Source organism: Anguilla rostrata, chromosome 13, assembly GCF_018555375.3.
Source record: "Anguilla rostrata isolate EN2019 chromosome 13, ASM1855537v3, whole genome shotgun sequence".
Taxonomy (NCBI): domain Eukaryota; kingdom Metazoa; phylum Chordata; class Actinopteri; order Anguilliformes; family Anguillidae; genus Anguilla; species Anguilla rostrata.
The window spans coordinates 26,416,770-26,435,792 of record NC_057945.1 but is presented as its reverse complement, the minus strand read 5'-3'; the positions used below and the strand labels follow the sequence as shown (position 1 = coordinate 26,435,792).

The 19,023-nt window shown below is 43.0% G+C and overlaps 1 protein-coding gene across 1 annotated transcript in view; it reads right to left on the bottom strand.

Annotated features, from left to right (window-relative positions):
* Nucleotides 1–19,023, bottom strand: part of ptprga (protein tyrosine phosphatase receptor type Ga) — a 196,909-nt gene that overhangs the window by 68,487 nt on the left and 109,399 nt on the right. The window contains exons 3-4 of the mRNA XM_064304975.1: nucleotides 17,215–17,394; nucleotides 14,031–14,179 (exon numbers count right to left, since the gene is read on the bottom strand). Of these exons, the coding sequence (XP_064161045.1) occupies nucleotides 14,031–14,179; nucleotides 17,215–17,394 (329 nt within the window). The remainder of the gene's footprint in view (nucleotides 1–14,030; nucleotides 14,180–17,214; nucleotides 17,395–19,023) is intronic.

Here is a 19,023-nt window from a genome sequence, read left to right as displayed (position 1 = left end):
CCCAATCTGCTAATTAAAACTAATCAGCTGTTTCCCGAGTTCCTTTAACAGGGGGCTAAGGGTGATCATTTGTCGTTCTCCTAAGTGTTCAAGGATAAACATATTGACCATCTATCTCAATTCAAACACTCTTAACTGCATTAGCCAATTAGCTGTCTCTAAGGCTTAATTTACTCATTGTGTTTGGCACAGACAATCTATACTAGACTGCACTCACACAAACCTGCTACTCAACAATCAAGCAGATTTAAAACGACTGAAAATAATGACCATATTCCACAGAAAATGCTCAATTACAAGGGCACAGTTTAATCAAGTCTTCAACATGGGAAACAACAACTACAATTCCTTGGACCAATTTGTCCTTCATCCAAGCTTATTACAATAAATCTTGTGCCAATTATGATAAAGTTCCAAGGACTTGGAGAACACATACGTATACCCACATGTGCACACACACACACACACACACACACACACACACACACACACAGGAAAGTATTATAGACTAGGTCATCCACAGAGAGGACTCCAAGAGTAAGTACTGTAAAACAGGACAATAAACTCATCCTCAGGTGAGTTCTTGGAACAAATAACCCAGACCTTTTGACTGCATATCTGTCTTCTGCCCAATATATTCAAGCACAACACCGACCTGGTACAAAGACGAGTGGAGTAAATTTAAAAGAGGGTCCAAAAGAACAGAAAAAAAGGAACAACAACAGATAGCCTACTTAAAGGCACACTGTGCAGGATTTTTTTAGCCATGCTGTGGTTCTGTGTTTAACCCCGCCCACTCACCCCGAGTGCCCGACCTAACATAGCGGTTTTGTTAACATACAGAAAAGATTGCCCAGAAATATCCCAAACACAATTTAAAAATAACAAATACGGATAAAGGTGCACAAATTTGGCAAAAGTGCATAAAGACAGAGATTGCCAGTGCATCATACATATGCCATAGATACGCATGGTTATTTGATCATAGTTTTAAAGTAAAAAATCATGAATAGTATGCGTTTAAGGACATGGGACAAGGTCAGATAACGGCTGGAGGATCTCACATAAAAATGCTGAGGTTCAATGAATGCAGACTGAAACTGGTAGCCTTCATACCTTTGCACAATTTAAATGATTTATAATCCTTGCTTGTGAGTTTTAAATATGCAATGGCTGCTTTAATTTGTGCTGTTTCGCGTGACTCATTAAGAATTCAGCCCCGTTTGCGTGCGTGTGTAAAAACCCACGGTGCTCATACATTATTACTGCGAAGATCCAGCGCAAGCCAATTCTCAGATTAACTTAGGCGTGTGCGATTACACAGTCATATGTCTCCCTCGTTCTCAATGGACTTTCCCCTACACTGGGCTTAAATGCATGTGGGTGTGAGTAGCAACCAATTAAAACACGCGTACACATGTGCATATTTTACACACCGAGGCAGCCGTGATTTGAGTCTAATTATAGCCACAGTATGGGAGGGAAAAAATTTAAAGAGAAGAAAAACAAAAACGAGGGTATTATGTAGCCATATGAACGGGTGACACGCTAATGCATTATTATTACAAATATTCTAAGCGTCCTCAAAGGGGGCAGAACACCTGCATCGCACTCCACTCCATTTTTCATCATGTTGGGCCTGAGCAGCTAAGCCCCTTTATTGATTTGCCCACTTATTCCTCTGAAACAACGGCCGTCAATGTCGGAGGGGAGATGAACGAGCGCGCTGCCAAAGCAAATCCCCTCTCTGTTCCCAAAGATTCCTCACCCCTCCCCTCCCCTCCCCTCCTCTCCTCTCCTCTCCAACATGTTCCTGCTCACCCCCCCCTCCCTCTTTTCCTCTTCCTGACCGACACTGTTTTCTTTTCCTTTTTTCTCACCGCATATGAATGAAATCCATTCTTACTACTCAAAGGCAATTTCTACCTGTGCGTTCGCCAGCGTGGGGCTTGACTTACGAACATGTCAAAAACATTTTTATATACTTTGCGGCCCCCTCTCTGAAGAAATAAAAATGTACCTTCGCCTTGTAGAGCATGTTTCAGACATAGCTATATGTCCTGGGTGCTCTTAATATAAATGGTAATAACAACATGCACTAACAGAATTTCAAAGAGCGATGCTGTTTTATGTGGAGCAAGTCAGACAGCTCTGTGTAAGAGAGTACAAAATGGAAGCCCCCCCTCCCCCCCTCCCCCCACCTCTAACCCAAATGTTACCACAATGCCAATGTTGACACTGATGACTTGACTGCTACCTTTTTCGTGTCGTGAAGAGAGGCACATTAAATAGCACACAGATGCATGGTGCGCACAGAAGGGAACCAGACATTGAGTTTGCATGGAGGTTAGGAGGCAAGAGAAAATGAACTGCATGCTCAGACGTAACATTAGAAATGAGCACATTTTGCCTGAATCGAAATGACAGTAACACCTCATGTGTTACACAAGGAACACAAGGCAATTCTTCAGCATCACATCATGTTTATAAAATGTATAAAAAGAAAATATGTATGTGTGTGTGTGTGTGCGCGCGTTTCCTCTAGGAAGACATAACTATAATATTCAGGCCAGTACAGAAAATCATTTGGAGAGAACTGGTGACCTACTTATGTTGGACAATAATAACAACAAAACATCCAGTCTTGTAAATGGGGTTCATGAATCTAGTGATAACAAATAGCAAGAAAAGGGAATGAGGAGAGGAGGGATTGAAACGTGTGTGGTGGAGTGAAACAGTCTCATTCAAAGCACCTCACTATTTCACACATTTATAGAACATCAGAAAATGTGCCTTTTCATAGAACAGGAAACTTTACTAATTGCATTAATGGTACAAGATAATAACCTTAAAGCAAATGTGGTTATGTTACCATGGTTGGCAAAAGACAGATTTGCCAGTAAAAACGATATATATCTACATTAAACCTTGAATTCACAACTGCGTAAAGCATTGCTTTGCCACTTAGTTCTGAAGTGCTGAATGAAAAATTAAGCAAAGTCAAGAAAATAAATATATATTAACTGCTTGAGGCACAGCGGCAATGCTTTTAGAATATTTTAAAACTATGTTCAATAGTTTATAGTTAAGGTTTTTTGGAGGCCATTTAAAAAAATTCCAGTAACAGAAAGAGCAGCTCATATTTAGTCGAGCAGGCTCACAGTACTATCGGTAGACGTACTGGCTAACTCTGGAAACCGCAAAAGAAAAAAAAAAATGTAATGCTCAGTTAAGGATTTTCTTCACGACTCTAAGCACACCACTGAGCAGTCCTCTCCCTCTTGGTTGTCTTTGAGCGGCAGGGGCTGGTTTCTGTATTGCTTGCAAGTGGAAAAACGGCATGACGTTGGCACCCCCCGCTCCCATCCCGATGTGAGAATTGCAGGCACATAGGAGGACTCTGTATGTGTCCAGAGAGACTAAGATCAGAGGGCGAATCAGAATCCACTGTAGCTTTTGATGGCATTGCAGACTGTTGTGCTTCACTTAGTGTCCCTGCACACAGAATAACATCAAAGATGTACAGCACGATGAACTCGGTACAATTTTATTTGTAATTTATACATTTCTTTTCCTTAAAAGCATCAGACACTTTTACACCGTCAGCCACGGCTACTCATTAATTAAACCATTTTCCTTTTATTTTGCGTTAAACAAACAGACTGCTTTGCTTTGATGAAGCACGGCGTTTGGATACACGAGGATATAAAAAATGTCCCCTTTCCCATGTTGCAGGTATTACTTTTTTCATAAAACCAGAACAATATTGTTTTTGAGAGAAGAAAGAAAAGAGCCCGTGGCAGAAACGAGATTATTAAAAATGGTATGAGGGCGCAGAAGAACTGGGACAGCAGCGATTTGCCCTCTAGGCATGATAGTGTGCCGCTTTAAAGAATGGATGTGTTTTCAGTGTCATTGAGGACAGCACAGGAAATACGACATTACGTTACAAATTCAACCCCCTCCCTTCGAATGGGAAGGTGAATAAGAAATAAAAGGGAAGGTAGAGAAAAGGCAGAGGCCCAGCAGTCATCACTTATCTCAGAAGCGTTAATGGGATGCAGCTGGGGGAAGGAGGACACAAAGCCATCAGCATCATGCATTTAAAGGACAGCACTAATCCACTCAATAAAGACCCATTTTACCCATTCAGCAGCCACAAAAAGCACTAAATGTCCTGAAACATTCCAACTTAAAAATTCATTAAAGTTATTCATTTGATTTCTGACTGGATTTTTTTCTCTCTCCCCCTTTTAAGGGGTGGTGGGGTTGAGGAAGGAAGAGAGCACGGATAAGTTATGTGACATCTTCAAGGCGCAACGCTTTTCCGGGTGAACAACTATGAAAGTGAAGCACAGCAAACAATAACAGTGGCAATCCTGCACACACTTATGCATGCTTACGCATTCTGCAGTTTTTGCATTAGGCTTTTGGCTTGAGCTCATTGCTGGCACATGTTCGTATTCAGTTAAATATTTATATATTTATGTCTTTGTACAAATGTAATTTTCAGCAAAACACAGTCAAATGTGGAAGCTCATTTCATGGATGCTCATGGACATTCAACAGAAATATTGATCTGCCCATGTGCAATGGAGTTAGTAGCTTAGTGTGCATGTGTGTGCATGTGTCCGACATCTGATTCTGAGATGGGATGTGTATACATATGCATGCATGTGCCTGAGCGCCTCTGTGTGTCTGTGTGTGCAGGCGTATTAGAGGGTGTGTGTATGCATGCGTGTGTGTGTGCGTGCGTGTGTGTGTGTGTATCCAACATTGAGCGTTATTCGACTTTTGCCTGCCTCTTCTCAGGTAGTTTACTATTATTTTGTCTGCTACAGTATAATACATCTTCTCTTGCAATCTCATAGGTCACTTTTCTGTGATCTTACCAAATGCATTTGAGCTCCAACCAGAAGAAACTATTAATGCAGTGAGTTAAAAGGTCTACCACCTGCACAGAAGGGGTCAGCTTGCTGTCCCTCACTGCTTCAATGCATATAAACTACTTCTTCAGCAACATCTACATCGTTTTCCTTTCCTTTTCAGACCTTTTTCCCCAAGACCATTTCAAGCCACTCTCTGCTTAGCCTACTACTCATTACATTATAATCCTGCTGGCATTTTATTGAGACCTCCCCCCCCCGCCAATATCCCTGCACAGTGTTTACTAGTATTTGCCCCAGTGCTAAACCAGCACCATAAATATGGGGTCTGCCGTTGCCAAAAACGCTTTAGATGCTTAACAAGGAAATATATGGGTTGTGTAGGGCTTGGCAGAGCTTTGCTGCTTTGCTCATTGTCTCCAAAGGCACCTGAAACAGAATTTACCGGCCCTTGCAGCGCCCCTTTATGAAAGACCGTTTGCCAGACTTCCCAGTACAGTGCAGCCTGTTGCCTACGAGTTGTCAACAACTGCAGGCGAATGCCAGAGGAGGGGGAAATGGAGTTCTCTTCCCCTGATCAGCCATAAAGTTGGGATTTATAAAGTGTGAACAGTAAGGAAAAAAAAAATAGTTCTCAGTTCTGCATCCTCCTGTGATTCTGGTAAAGTGAGAGCACATTGAGTAAATCTCTCTCAGAGCCCCATACCAACCTCTCTCCCACAGGGATCACCACAGAAGAAGAGTGAAGCCTCCAGCCTCCGCAATGGTAGGCTGCTGGTATATGGCTGTTTGGCAATCTCCCCCCCCCCCCCCCCCCCCAAAAAAAAACAAACATACAATTCACTCTGCGTAGCCTCAAAACACACAAACAAAGGCAAGTCAAGCTGAAACTGAATGTCTTTCCAGCTCAAAGGCTGCTAATATGAATGGGGAATCAATGCTTCAGCAGTGTTTTTATTCAATATTTCCCCCCTCTAGTGCAGCATAGCTCAGTTGTTATAGGGAACTGCTATACTTATAGGATTATGGTGATCTGCAGCTTCCAGCCGAGCACTACCGCAACTGCATATACAATACGTGTGCGCCCGTTGCGTGCCCGTGTGTGTGTTTGTCTGTGTGTGTGCCTTTGTATAGATCAGTGATTCTTTCTATGCCTATTGCAATCAATCTATATAAATTAAATCATTGATAAAAAATGTACTGAAGTGCTTTTTATTACCTTCAGTGCAAAGTGTGGCAAAAAAAGGACACACGTGTATTTCTCAGCACATCACTGAACCGCTCCAGCCGTTTTGTTGTTCAAAGTAAACGCTTGAACAACAATGCAGTCTACACAGACCCTTTTGAGTAGCACAATACAATTCACAGTTGGCTGTCAATTAAACCATTTAGTTTCCGATGCTGAACATCTTCACATTTCATTTGTAAACGTGTCCCCTACTTCTCCTATAATCATCATGCATTTCAGTATTGATGGGTGTGGTCAAGCGTGTATGTGTACAGTATGTGAGCAATAGAGAATTCATAAACAACACTTGAGTGACATTACACACACACACACACACACACTGTACATGCATGCATATACACAGCCACACTTGTGTGTGTATGTAACAGAGACAGTTCGTGACTAATACTTCAGTGAATAGTACACATCTAGATAAAAAGACTCCACTCGCGCAAAGGCGAATACATTCAATTTCCCTACAAGCAATTCCAGAGGACTATCTCAATTTTTTGGAATGTTATTTTATTTTCTCCATTTTGTTATGGCTGCAAATGTTGATGGGCTAAAAAATCCAATTCATCAATGACAGCCCTTATCTGCAGTACTCATGGCCGCGCACTGTGGAAGAGGCAATGCCTTCCTTGCCCCCCATCACGTGTGTTAATTTACTTTGTGCCTCTTATCTGATGGGATAAAGATTGTCAAAGCACTTCTAAGACCCTATAACCCATTCTCCATGTACACAGTTATTGTGCTCCTTCGGAGGAGTTGGTTGGGGCCCGGGTTCGATAAACGGGAATCGTTTCCCGCTGAAGTGTAACAGAATTAAAATAGCCATCATCACCGCTGTTGCTAGCGAGGGATGAAATCAGCGGGGGAGACGAATGCTGATCTCCACTCACCCAAACAATCTCACGCGTGCATCGAGAGCGAGCGTGCTCTGGGAAGCTGACAGAGCTATGATTATAGGATTGCGAATGACGAGACTCAACATTGCCAAGAACAGTGGAAATAAATGATGCCAATGGTGATGAGGACAAGGCCAATGCAAACAGCGAGAGAGGTTACCAGCATGCAAAAGACTCAGACTCAGACATAACTGTATTCATTCATGCACTTTCTTCACAGTCAATTACAGGGGCAAGAAATCTACATAAAGATTTATACTGAGGTTGCCGTGAAACAAAGGTCAAGGAAAAATGTGAGACTTTACAACCGAACATAGCAGACATGTCAGATTCACAGCTGTATGTGCGACTGACACAATGCACTTAGCATATCACCGACCCTTGCGGAGTTAAAACCACAGGTCCTGAAACAGCAGGCCATCATGCAGTCATGATTTCCAAGTGCTAATTGTGGAACAATTAGCAAATGGCATGGTTGGTAAAGCATAAATCATTAATCTCATAGATGTAAAAAAAAAAAGGTAATTTAGTCATACTGCTAATTTATAATTACGTTTTTTTTTAATGAATTGTCCCTATCTGAGCAGAATAGTACCTTGTCAGATCACAATGCTGCAAGGCCCCTCTTAACAGAGTGGCCTTGTCTACCGAGTGTACTTTCACTGCTACTTAAAATTCAGAGTGGTTGGGGATCCAGACCTGTGATAAGTAGGTTGCAGGTTTGAATCCTTGGTGTGCCATTCTTCTTGTAAAAAAAAACCCACAGGGCGTTTATTTAACCTCAATACATATATTTACTTCAGCAATGGATCATTAAACTGTGAGCTATATAAATTTTCCATGGTATCCGGCAAAGCATAAACAATGTACAGCACTGTGTGTCCTGACATGGCAGCGGTAAGCTGGTGGGTGGAAGGTCTTAACAGGAAAGCGCTCTGAGGTCTCTTCCCAGAATGCAGCCTCATCCTCACAAGAGCTGTCAGCTTTGCTTCTATCACTATTCCCATTGATCAGCTGAAGAAATCCATGCGATGTGGTCATACTTTTTGACAGTGAAAGCTTTGCGGATATCATCCAAGCGGCCCCGCTCCCAGGCTTCCGATTGGCTGACGACAATGGCCAGTGATGCAACATTAGCGGCTAGCCGCAGGTGCTAAAATGAGTTCAGAGCGGAGCGTGCCCAAGAGTAGCTGACTGCCTTGGCTCCTCTACTGCCACTGCCGGGATGGCGCCTGGTTGGCCGCCAGTCCTCCGCTGAAAGGGATGGCAGCCGCAGCTTGGCGACCACTTTCAGGCAGGAGGGCTCCCAGTGTGGTCCTAGCAGTCACCGCAAAGCAGGGACAGCAGCTGTGTCACCTGACTGTCGCCGGGCAGGGTCCCTTTGCCACCAGGTCACCGGTTTCCTCGGGAACCACTGACAGGCACATTTCGCCTCCAGACCGGGGGACGAGGAGCCGACACCTCCCTGCGCATGCACCTCAGAGCCAGGCAGACGGGTTCCCTCTCACGGCACAACCATGTCCCTGTCTCTCCGTTCCATTAGACACCCCTCCCACCAACATATCCCCTGAAACCAACAGTGTCTCAGCCCTGCCAACCCAAGGGTAAATGTGAGGGCAAAACTGTGAATTATTAAAGCTATCCTGCATCCATTCTCCATCTCTTCCTAATCTCTGTGAAAAAGGTCACAAAACACTCACACGGACATCCAGTTCAGATATGTGTGATGCTCTACCTCAAGGATGTCAAAGGAATGGAGCCCTGACACCCGCAGTGGAAGACCATTACTCCACTACTTACACCTAGTTCTCAGGGAGACACAGCTAAAACGAGCAGAGAGAAACGGTCTGGAATTTGAGGAAACCCCTCGTTGCTGGGTTCTGGGTAGAGACAAAGATGCGGCCCAATGCAAGGTTCACAAAGCTGGGACCCAAAAGCCTGGGACCCTCTTAAGAAGGGACAGCATTTTTGAGGCCCATCCCAATAAAAATATGGACTAACAAGGAAACACACACTCACACACACTGCAAGTGCACTAAAATATTTAATATTATGTTTAGTTTGAGTGTAAATGTCTCTGATTTGAGGTACAGCACGTTTTTACACATGAACATGGTTTGAGAACGACTTACGATCACACATTTACATTAGAGTAACAGCATATTGAAAAGGGTATTCTCATTACACCTTAGCTGCATGGTGTGGAGGACTGCTTCAATGTCAGGACAGGGAATGTGTGTTCTAGCTGATGTTAACAGTAAGGTCAGCTCTTAGATTGAAGCCAAGAGCCGCTAATCCCACCTCCCCACGAGCTCCACGGCAATAGGCTTGTCAATCACGTACCGTCCATGGAAACTCCACAAAGAGGTCATTTATCCATTAGCAGTCTACTCCGGTTCTCAGACTGCAAACACTATCTTTAAATAAATTCTTTCAACACTTTAACCCCCCCCCCCCCCCCCTCGCCACTAATAAAAGCCAAGCCTCCATGCTTTATCATGTTCTGTGGTAATTTTGCCGAAGCTCTTAAAAAACAAGCTTAACCCATCAGGGTGTAGTGCAAATCCAAAGCTTTCTGTCTGTAATGTGAAAAATAACCTCACCTGTAATTTTGAAGTAGTTTTCTCCAGTTTTCCAGCAAAAAGCATTTTCTTGCCATAATGCGCAACATATTTACACATTATGTACATCACACAATCAAATACTAGTTATTCAGTACCAGATAATTCCAAGAACAACACCCTATACATTACATTACATTACATTACATTACATTATAGGCATTTAGCTGACGCTCTTATCCAGAGCGACTTACAACAGTGTAACCAAACTCAGGATCAAGTCCACTTAAGTCCATTGAATAGTCTATACAGTCCCTTGCTGCTTGATATACTTGGAGTCACAACAGCTTTTAAAAGAAAGTTGTGTACTCATAACACATTTAAAATGTGTGTTACATTCAGCACATGCAGGTATCTACTGTTCAGATCCTGATACACTTCCACTCACCAATCACCATCACTGTCTCAAACCAGTGATACCACTCCCTTTTAATGTTTTAATAACTGTAAAATAGAAGATTAATTTACCCCCCTAAAAAGGGTATTACTATCTTCATCACTAAAAAGCTGGATTTAAGGTATGGGAATTGGGGGAAGGGAGGGAGGAGCTGCTCTGTCACTGACATCTTTAATTAGTTCTCAGGCTCTTTCAGCCTCCTGGACTGAGAGCTAATTGTAGCTGGTTGGTGTTGTGAGTGCGTGGCCTTTCTGGCTAGGTGTACAGAGCAGGGTCTGTGGGCAAGAGACCAGGCTCATCTGCATTCTCCCAGGCAGAGCCTGCACACACACTGCAAAGACACATACTGAATCCGCCCGGCTAATTAACTCCAGACAGGATTCAGGGAGCAGAGAAAAGCATTCACCTCGCAGGAGCCTTCTCTCTGCCAGACATCACGCATCGAGAGGAAGAGCGCATTGCCATCACCACTCTCCACCCTGCCAGGCATCGCTCATCGAGGGCAAGCATTTTGCGATCACCCCTCTCCACCCTACCGGGGCTCACACATCAAGAGGACAAATGCTTTGTGATCACCTCTCTTTATCCTGCCAGGCATTACACATCGAGAGGACGAATGCTTTGTGATCACCTCTCTTTATCCTCCCAGGCATTACACATCGAGAGGACGAATGCTTTGTGATCGCCTCTTTATCCTGCCAGGAATTGCACATTGAGAGGACGAATGCCTTGTATTCAACTCTCTTTATTCTCCCAGGCATTACACATCGAGAGGACGAATGCTTTCTGATCACTTCCCTTTATTCTTCCAGGCATTACACATCGAGAGGACGAATGCTTTCTGATCACTTCCCTTTGTCCTGCCAAGTACTGCACAAACCATCAGTGAAAGATTTTTGGGTATTCAAAAAGTGCTATTCAAATATTGGTTTCGAAACCCCAGGTCGAACATTACATTAGCCATTTGACAAATTAGAGTTTAAAAGAAAATGTTTTACTAATTATGGGATGTGACTGGGAAATATTTTGAGTCCTAAATGGAGCAGGCCTGCTGATTTGTGCAAATGATCCAAAGAGATAAAATTTAAATTAAATTGGAAATCTAAGCCTGGGTAAGGACATCTGGAAGGGAAACATTCATTATGTTATTCTCAGCACCCGCACCCCTTGTCAACAGAGTAGTTATTATCAAAAAAAGACTGGATTCCTGGATTTCTTAAAATGGTCAAATATTTATATCCTATGCACTGTATTACCCATTGACATTGCTAGATACATTGTTAGAAGGTATTTAATGTTACAAGAGCAGTCTCCACAGGAGTAGTCTCAGCCATGCTTGTTCTGTGGGACACTGTCCATTTAACAGACCCATAAGACTGAATAGCCTCCTGTCCTGTGCTGTTGCATCCAATAACTAATGCTAATTTTAATCAAAGCCTAAAGAATAATAATAATAATAATAATAAACTACAACCCAAAATATAATTAATATAATTGTACATAAGGATAAATTTTCATTCTGAGCTACTATTAGGCTATATGTTAAACTCAATTGCAATCACATTGCATAAGCACATGTGCAAAATCTTCCATTTCACTGCAGCCATATTTCTTATGGCAGGCCTACAGTTATGGATAAAACCCGAATTTTACAAATACAAGATGACAGTTTCTAGATTATTCACACACATTTTTATGTAAATCAGCCCAGTGGGTAATGAGAATGAGGAAATCATTGCTTGGACTTGATTAGATCATGGATCATAGCATTTTTGAAATGGCAACATTTTCTTTGAGATAGAAAACACTGCAGTGGATAAAAAATAAAAAAAATAAAAACTTTAAAGAAAACTAGACTGCTGGCAACACCTAAATGTAATTTAATGTGGCAGCTATGGCTTTCATGAAATTCTAAGACATGTGGCAGAGATGGGGCATTCAAATACCCCTCTACGTACCTGCCACATTCATTTAAGTTTTAGAGATACCGTGTGGGTTTAACAGCCTTTTTAACTCTCCAAATAGTTGAAGTTATTATTATTATTATTATTATCATTACCATCTTCAGAAATACATTTTAAAAAATTGAAAAGACAAAAGAAATCTTTGCAGTGCCGAAGCGTCCTACTTCGTAATGAGGAAACACACTGAGTGCAAATAAATTCCGCCTGGATATCCGTTATTACAAATAACACCTTCACTGGCAGGCTGCGATATAAATACAGTTGAATGCTCAAAGGCCTTCACAACAGTGAACATCTTGGAGTGAGGCTGAAAACACGTGACATTTTGCTGAATCACAACTCTTTCTTACCTTAAGGGCGGCTGGTATGAGTTCTTTCAGATGACAAAGCCAGTCCTATAGGTCTAAACAGCAGTGGTGATGCTCTGTGCAACACTAGCCTCTGGTGTACAGTACTACGGTTGTGCTTCACTGACACTAAGAACATCCGTACAAATTCTGAAGTTCTCTGATGATGAAATGACCTACATAAGTATGTAGAGCAATTGATTCTGAAGCAAAATATGTGTATGTGTGTGTGTGTGTATGTGTTTGTGAGAGTGTGTGTCTTTGTGTGTGTGTGAGAGAGAGAGAGAGAGAGAGAGAGAGAGAGAGAAGGGGAACGCGTGCATGTGTTTTACACATGATCATATTTTCATTATTTCAACAATTTTGTTCTCTTTTGCTTAATGTCTGAAGTGGGAGTTGTGCTGCAGCTATATATTCCCTAGCGAGACCCAAAGGCAGTACTCATCACAAAAAGCCCTGAAGAAGAAGCAAGCGCGATATGGTAAGCTCGCTATACGTCTCAGCATTTCAGCATCCAACATGAGAGCACAAGCCTCAGATGAAAGTGAACGAGGAAGACCTGTGTGTGACTGCAGCATATGGAAAAAAACAGCATTGCTTGGCAACTGCAAAGACCACTGCAATTACCCATTCTTGGAAATCCGTACATCTGTCGGTGAGTTTACATATACCTGGAAAATTTCCAGAAAACCCACGATTCAGCTGACTGTCCAGGACAAAAGCTGGCTAATATAAAAATGGCAAGCCTTTCACACCCAGGTGTTCATCCAAGCCTTGATATGTTTTACTGAATACATCATAGTCACACAGGCAATTTAAAGTGGATAGGTGTTTAGTTTAGCTTGTCAGATTAATCTATCTGCCAGCTATAGTATTTGACATTTGCTGTAATAACCCGTTAGGGAGGAAAGAAGTCTTTATTTATCATCCCTGAGAAAGACTTTCATGTGGGACATGCATTACTGCTATGAAGGCTGTCCTCCAGAGAAGCCATTGGAGGAGGACCTGCTCAATCCCAGGAGCACAAATGCTGCACCGGAGGCACTGACCTTGGTCTAAGTGACAAACAGGCCTTCTCAAAATTCATTTTTCTACAATCCCACTAAAATACATACCCTTGAATATTTAAAATGAAACATGGATACACAGCTCATTTCTTTTGCGTCTTTTGTTGGAGAGGTCGGCAGCGAGCTTGTACAAGGTGAGTCAGATCTCCGGAAGCTGTGATCTGAAAATGTACACTTCTGGCATGATGTTGACCTTTTTTTTTGTAATGGATCGCGCGCGTTCTTCATGCTATGTATTTTCTGGTAAGTGGCAAAAGCAAAAATCAGACTTGGCTTCCGTGCCGCTGGATCGGTCGGGAACTTGAACAGGATCCCAGAACGTGTCTTACAGGTTCCGGTGTGCCTCGGCCGCATTAGCGGCACCGCGCGCGCGCAACTATAAATCACGTCTCAAACGTGAGAACATCCTGTCTGCCCTGCTCATTGATCAGAAACTGGGAAGGGCCTCGCCGCATAATTCCCCGTCCGATCGATGCGGGGCCGCCTCCGCTCCATCTTGTTTGAGTGCAGAGCGGAACAGGCTCGCTGACATGGGAAACGCACAGCCTCCCTCTCCCCACCCCGAACCTCCCCCCCTACCATCAATCCGCTCAGGCACGACGGGCTGCTCACCTCCACCGGGAACCTCCTGCCGTTGACGCTGTGCTCAGAGCCGGCCGAGCCGTTGCTCTGACCCCAGTGAAACTCCACCTTCTCCGCCCTGAAGCGCCCAGGCAACCCCGCGCCCCTGATGAAGTAATCATCCTTCAGCAGGATGGCCACTGCGCGAGGAGAGGAGAGGAGGGGAGAGGAGATCAGAGGTGTCCACGCGCGCACTTTCCTGCTCACACTGTGGAAGGCACATATTCGACTTTATTACTTTAAACCCCCTGTTATTGCTAAATGTCTCACTATATTGCACTTACATAGAGCTGGTTAAGAGAAATAGAGCACGTCACCCTTTTAAAAGGACGGCCATTTAAGGGCAGAGCCAGTATTCAGAGTTTATCTATTTATGCTGTGGGAAGATGAAAAGAATATTACATGTGCTCCATCTACAATGTTCCTACTGCCCTCAAAGGCAAGGTCTAAAGTGGAGTGCTAATTTGGCTGGTACTAGCTATCTCCTCCACCATTTCAAATAGCTTTTTAAAGTCTTTTTTTGTCTTTTCAAAAAACCGTCGTGAAATAAAGGGGAACTGATTTATTTTACAGTGTACAGATTCCCAAATTGGGTTTCGGGAGGACTGGTCTTTAATTAACCACTGACCTTAAATACATGCGCTCTTTTGTCAAACATACTTCTTATTCTGATTGAATTTCATCTCTTTCACATGAGAGTTCTGCTCCATAATAATTATAATAATATCCAATCATGCTAACGGAGATGCCTGCTTTGGCTTCACGACAACTCCGACTGAGTCTTGAACACAGGAAATACACAACAATACATCCGATGCCAAAACTAGGGGTAGGTGATGATAACAGAGCCATGAAAAACATTACATTGCAAATTGCATACACCAGTAGTATGATAGATCACATTTGTTTCCAAAGTTTTGTTACTTAAATTGCTCACAATTGTACCACAACACGGTACAATTAGGTAAATTACATCAACATGAAATTACAACATGACACATACCTGCAATAAACTTTCTTTCACTTTCAAGTGCATAATATCCCAGTAAAACAGATGGCATTATTATTTTGTCGACAAAATCATTAACATTTTGTTATCAGAACATGCCAAAGTAGGCGTGTGTGTTTTTGAAGCAATGCATACAGTACATAGAGAGCACTATTTTTCAGCTCCAATAGTAAGTTCAGTTTAAGCTTCCATATTGACGAGCAAACTTGAATTGACCAGCAATTACGAACTTAAAACTGTTCATTCGCCAATTCCATACATGCCCACACATTCATGTCATATTTTTAAAAAGTTATCACCAGGAAGTATGAACAACTCAGCAGACTTCAAAAAAATACCACCACAGTATTGTATTTAGATTATTTTAATTTTACCACTACGTGTATTTACAATTTCCTCTGTCCACCTTCTGGCCTTGGGCGTTTCAATAGAGATGCCTGCCACTGTTTACAGCACATTAACAACCCAGCAGGGATTAGACACAAAGCCTGGTAGACCTTGGACAGCAGAGCCTGAAAACAACAGCTCACATGAAAATAAAGCCTTGATCAGTAGTCCCCCTCCCCTCTCAAAACACACACTCACAGTCCAGTTTACAACAGCGCACAAACACACTTAAACACCTACCCACACACACACACACCACACACGCACTCAACAACACACAAAGACAAATGTGCACACACATACACTTTTTGCATTAATATGTATATTTTAATGTCTTGTGTGATTTCTATGATTGCATCCAACACTGCAGAAGAAGTACCAAATTTAATTATAATTTAATCTAATCTAATCTAACACACACACACATGCTTACACTCACACTCTGACAAATCGCCAAAGTAATTTAAGAGTCAGGGCAAAAGAGTCAAAGTTCAGAGCAGAGTTAATGTGAAAATAAACACGGATTTACTCCAGCAAACAGTATAGTATTGAATTGTGTGCACCCATCCATTTCTGGGTCCATTTCACATTCCGAGCTGACTTCGTTGGGGTGAATATAGCATTGATACAATGTTCTGTTGTCATTTATAAATAGTAGAGAATTTATGAATAATTCATGGGACTATAAAAGTTATTTTTTTCTTGCTTTGCATGCATAATTTAGGTAGTAGAAGTGTGAGGCTACACAATTTGATGCTGCAGCTGTTGTGTATTGGAGAAGCTGTTGCTTCATCCATTATCTCTCACTTTCTCATACGCTTTATCTCTCCCTTTCTCTTCATCACAGTTTTGTTTTTTTTTCTGGCCAAGCCACACAGACTGATAGCAAGCCAGCAGAATTCCACTCACTCTGGGGGAGGGGGGGGACGTATAATTCGTCCTGGCAACTGCCCCTCCCTCCTCCTTCCCACCAGCCATGTGATGCAAGCAACAGCAACACGTTGTGCTGAGATTTGAGGTACGTGCCACTCTGAAAAGATCAATGGGCCTCAGTGAGATGAACCACGCACTTTGGAGCCAACACCCTTCAATCATGGAGCAAACCATCCTTCCTGACGCTGTACAGAAAAAGCCTCCCCACAATGTCAGTCTTCATCCATTTGAGGTTGGAACCCAGAGGGGTTTTGTTCAAGCCTCTGCTTATAATTACTTTGTTCACTCAATCATGCATTCAGGTTCTTATTTTCCTACAATTTGCCGCAGTGTATTATGATGAACACGTAGCTGAAAATGCATACTGCTGCTAATAGGGCCACTTAGGCCGGGGGGATTGGTTGGAACAAAAACAAAAACCAGGACATACACGGCCCACCATGAGGGTTATATTTGACACCCTGGTTCAGTGCGAAAGAGAACGTAACAATGTCCCAATTAACTGATTAGGGAGAGAGTGCAAGCATAATTGATCTGGAGGGACGTCACTGTGAATGTCACCCAACGTTCCTGTCATGACACAGCCTCACAAAAGGCACCAACAGAAAAGTGGGAAAGATATTCAAGAAGAAACCTGGCTGTGAACAATTATACTTCCCTGGAAACATTTTAATTCAGTCTAAAATCATCCCGAACAGCTAATATGTCATTGTGACATACGTATATGTGAGCTGCTAGTTTGAAAGAAAATCCATCTGCAAGTGTGACTGCTACCATGACTGCTTGACACCTTTAACCCGATGGGTCTATATTATTGTGTGTGGACATGCAGGAGCCTGGTCTCACCTGTTTTTCCTGTGTTCTTCATGGAGGTCTTGTTGGATGATTCTGTCTCAAACCCATCCAGCGTGAGCTCTTGGTACTCCAAGGACACTTTTGCATCGTGATCGAGGATATCAATGGGGGATTGATTGGACTCCCGGCATTCTGGATAGGCTGTTGTCCAGCTGTCTGGCCCATATGTCCCTGAAAGGTGAAATAAAATAAAAAAAGTATCATTAGTACGCCGAGACAGTGAAGCACTCTCTGGGCTATCACCGTCAAGATACTGAGTTCCTTTGAGATATCAATGGCTTTATCGAGGAGGAAAAACATTGAGCTACTGTTGAATTGTTCACAGCTGAATGAGTTTGTCAACATAAGATTAGGGATCATATTCATTCAATGCAAAGTCGCTATTAATCTTGTTCATGGAAGAAATGCCAGGCCTTAATGCTCTCTTGTGCGACAACAATTCTCTGAAAGAGACCTTTCGGATGAGAGGAAAAATACCCTCAGGGTTGGTAATATGACACAGTGATCTGAGAGAGCACAGACACATCACACACAAAGCGTACGAGCGCAGCAGGCTACACTGTGACCACACGCTGCTTTTCCTCCCAGCGTCCATTTCTGCAGATGAAGCGAAAGCGCGTTTGCTGGTCCGCCAGCGTAGCGCGGTTCTGCGCGAACGTGCTCAGCCACACAAGCTCCTCTTCCACTGGCGTTGTCACTATGGCTGCGGCCCACTCGCGTCGCCGGACCTCGTCCTGGACTCGCCAAGTCAGCGTGTTCGCAACTGCAGCTGTGGCATAATTGAGACAACTGTGACAGCTCTAGATCTGCGCAAGTTCCAAAGTCTGCAAACCCTGGCAAATCTGCCGGGGTCATGGGTGCGTGAAGCGTGAACTGAGCCCTGCAGGCTCTACTATGCGGCACCTCTGGAACATTATCTCAGGCCTGCTCTAATGGGCCTCCCCATCCAGGAAACACTGCCCTGGAGGGGACCAATCATTGCCGTGTGAAAGAGACAGAAAAGACCCAGCAAAGCATCCAGATCCATACTGTTCACTCTAGGATTAAAGACCATAGAGAAAATATTCTCATCCTGTCACCTTGGATGATGGCAAAGTGCCCTCAGGAACCTACGATTGGGTGTGCCAACATTCATCTGAAAATAACCTTCTGGTGCGAATTGAGGGCAGCCATACAGTTCAAGAGATGCCTTAAGGGTGACATGTAGACATATACCACCATAGTGATATTTCACTATGGTGGTTCTTAACATTTCAAGGGGTGACTGCAGACTTTTGTCAGCAGCCCCTTCTTCCATTTCCGGGTCATTAGGGTGAGTGAAAGTTCAAGGCGATGGAGATTTCTGATTTAGTGCCACTGGCCACAGGTTAATAAGAATGTCTGCTTCCTAGGAACAAAGTCTCGCTCTTTTTGATGTATTTGCTTTGCAAAAAAGCTTATCCAGGTCAACTAAGAAAAAAAAAGTACAAAGAGAGGATCATCAACCGCTCTTTTGGGGAATTTTCACCAGACTTTAGAGCAGCTCCTCTGTCCTTTTAAGATAAATTACACAGCTCCTGATTTCTTTAACTCTTATTTTCAACTATTCCCTTGATATTTTACAAGGTGTGTAACCAAGAACCAGAACTGGCCTAATGAAATGTTTCTGCCCAACTTACATGTCTTTTGCCCAGTATAGTCAACTATCCTTAACATCATAATAAAACAAGACACACATTGTTCTCCAAACTTATTTTCATTTCCGTCAGTAGATCCTGCAGGAACAGAACTCTACCACATAAAGCCTGTGGAATCAGGTAA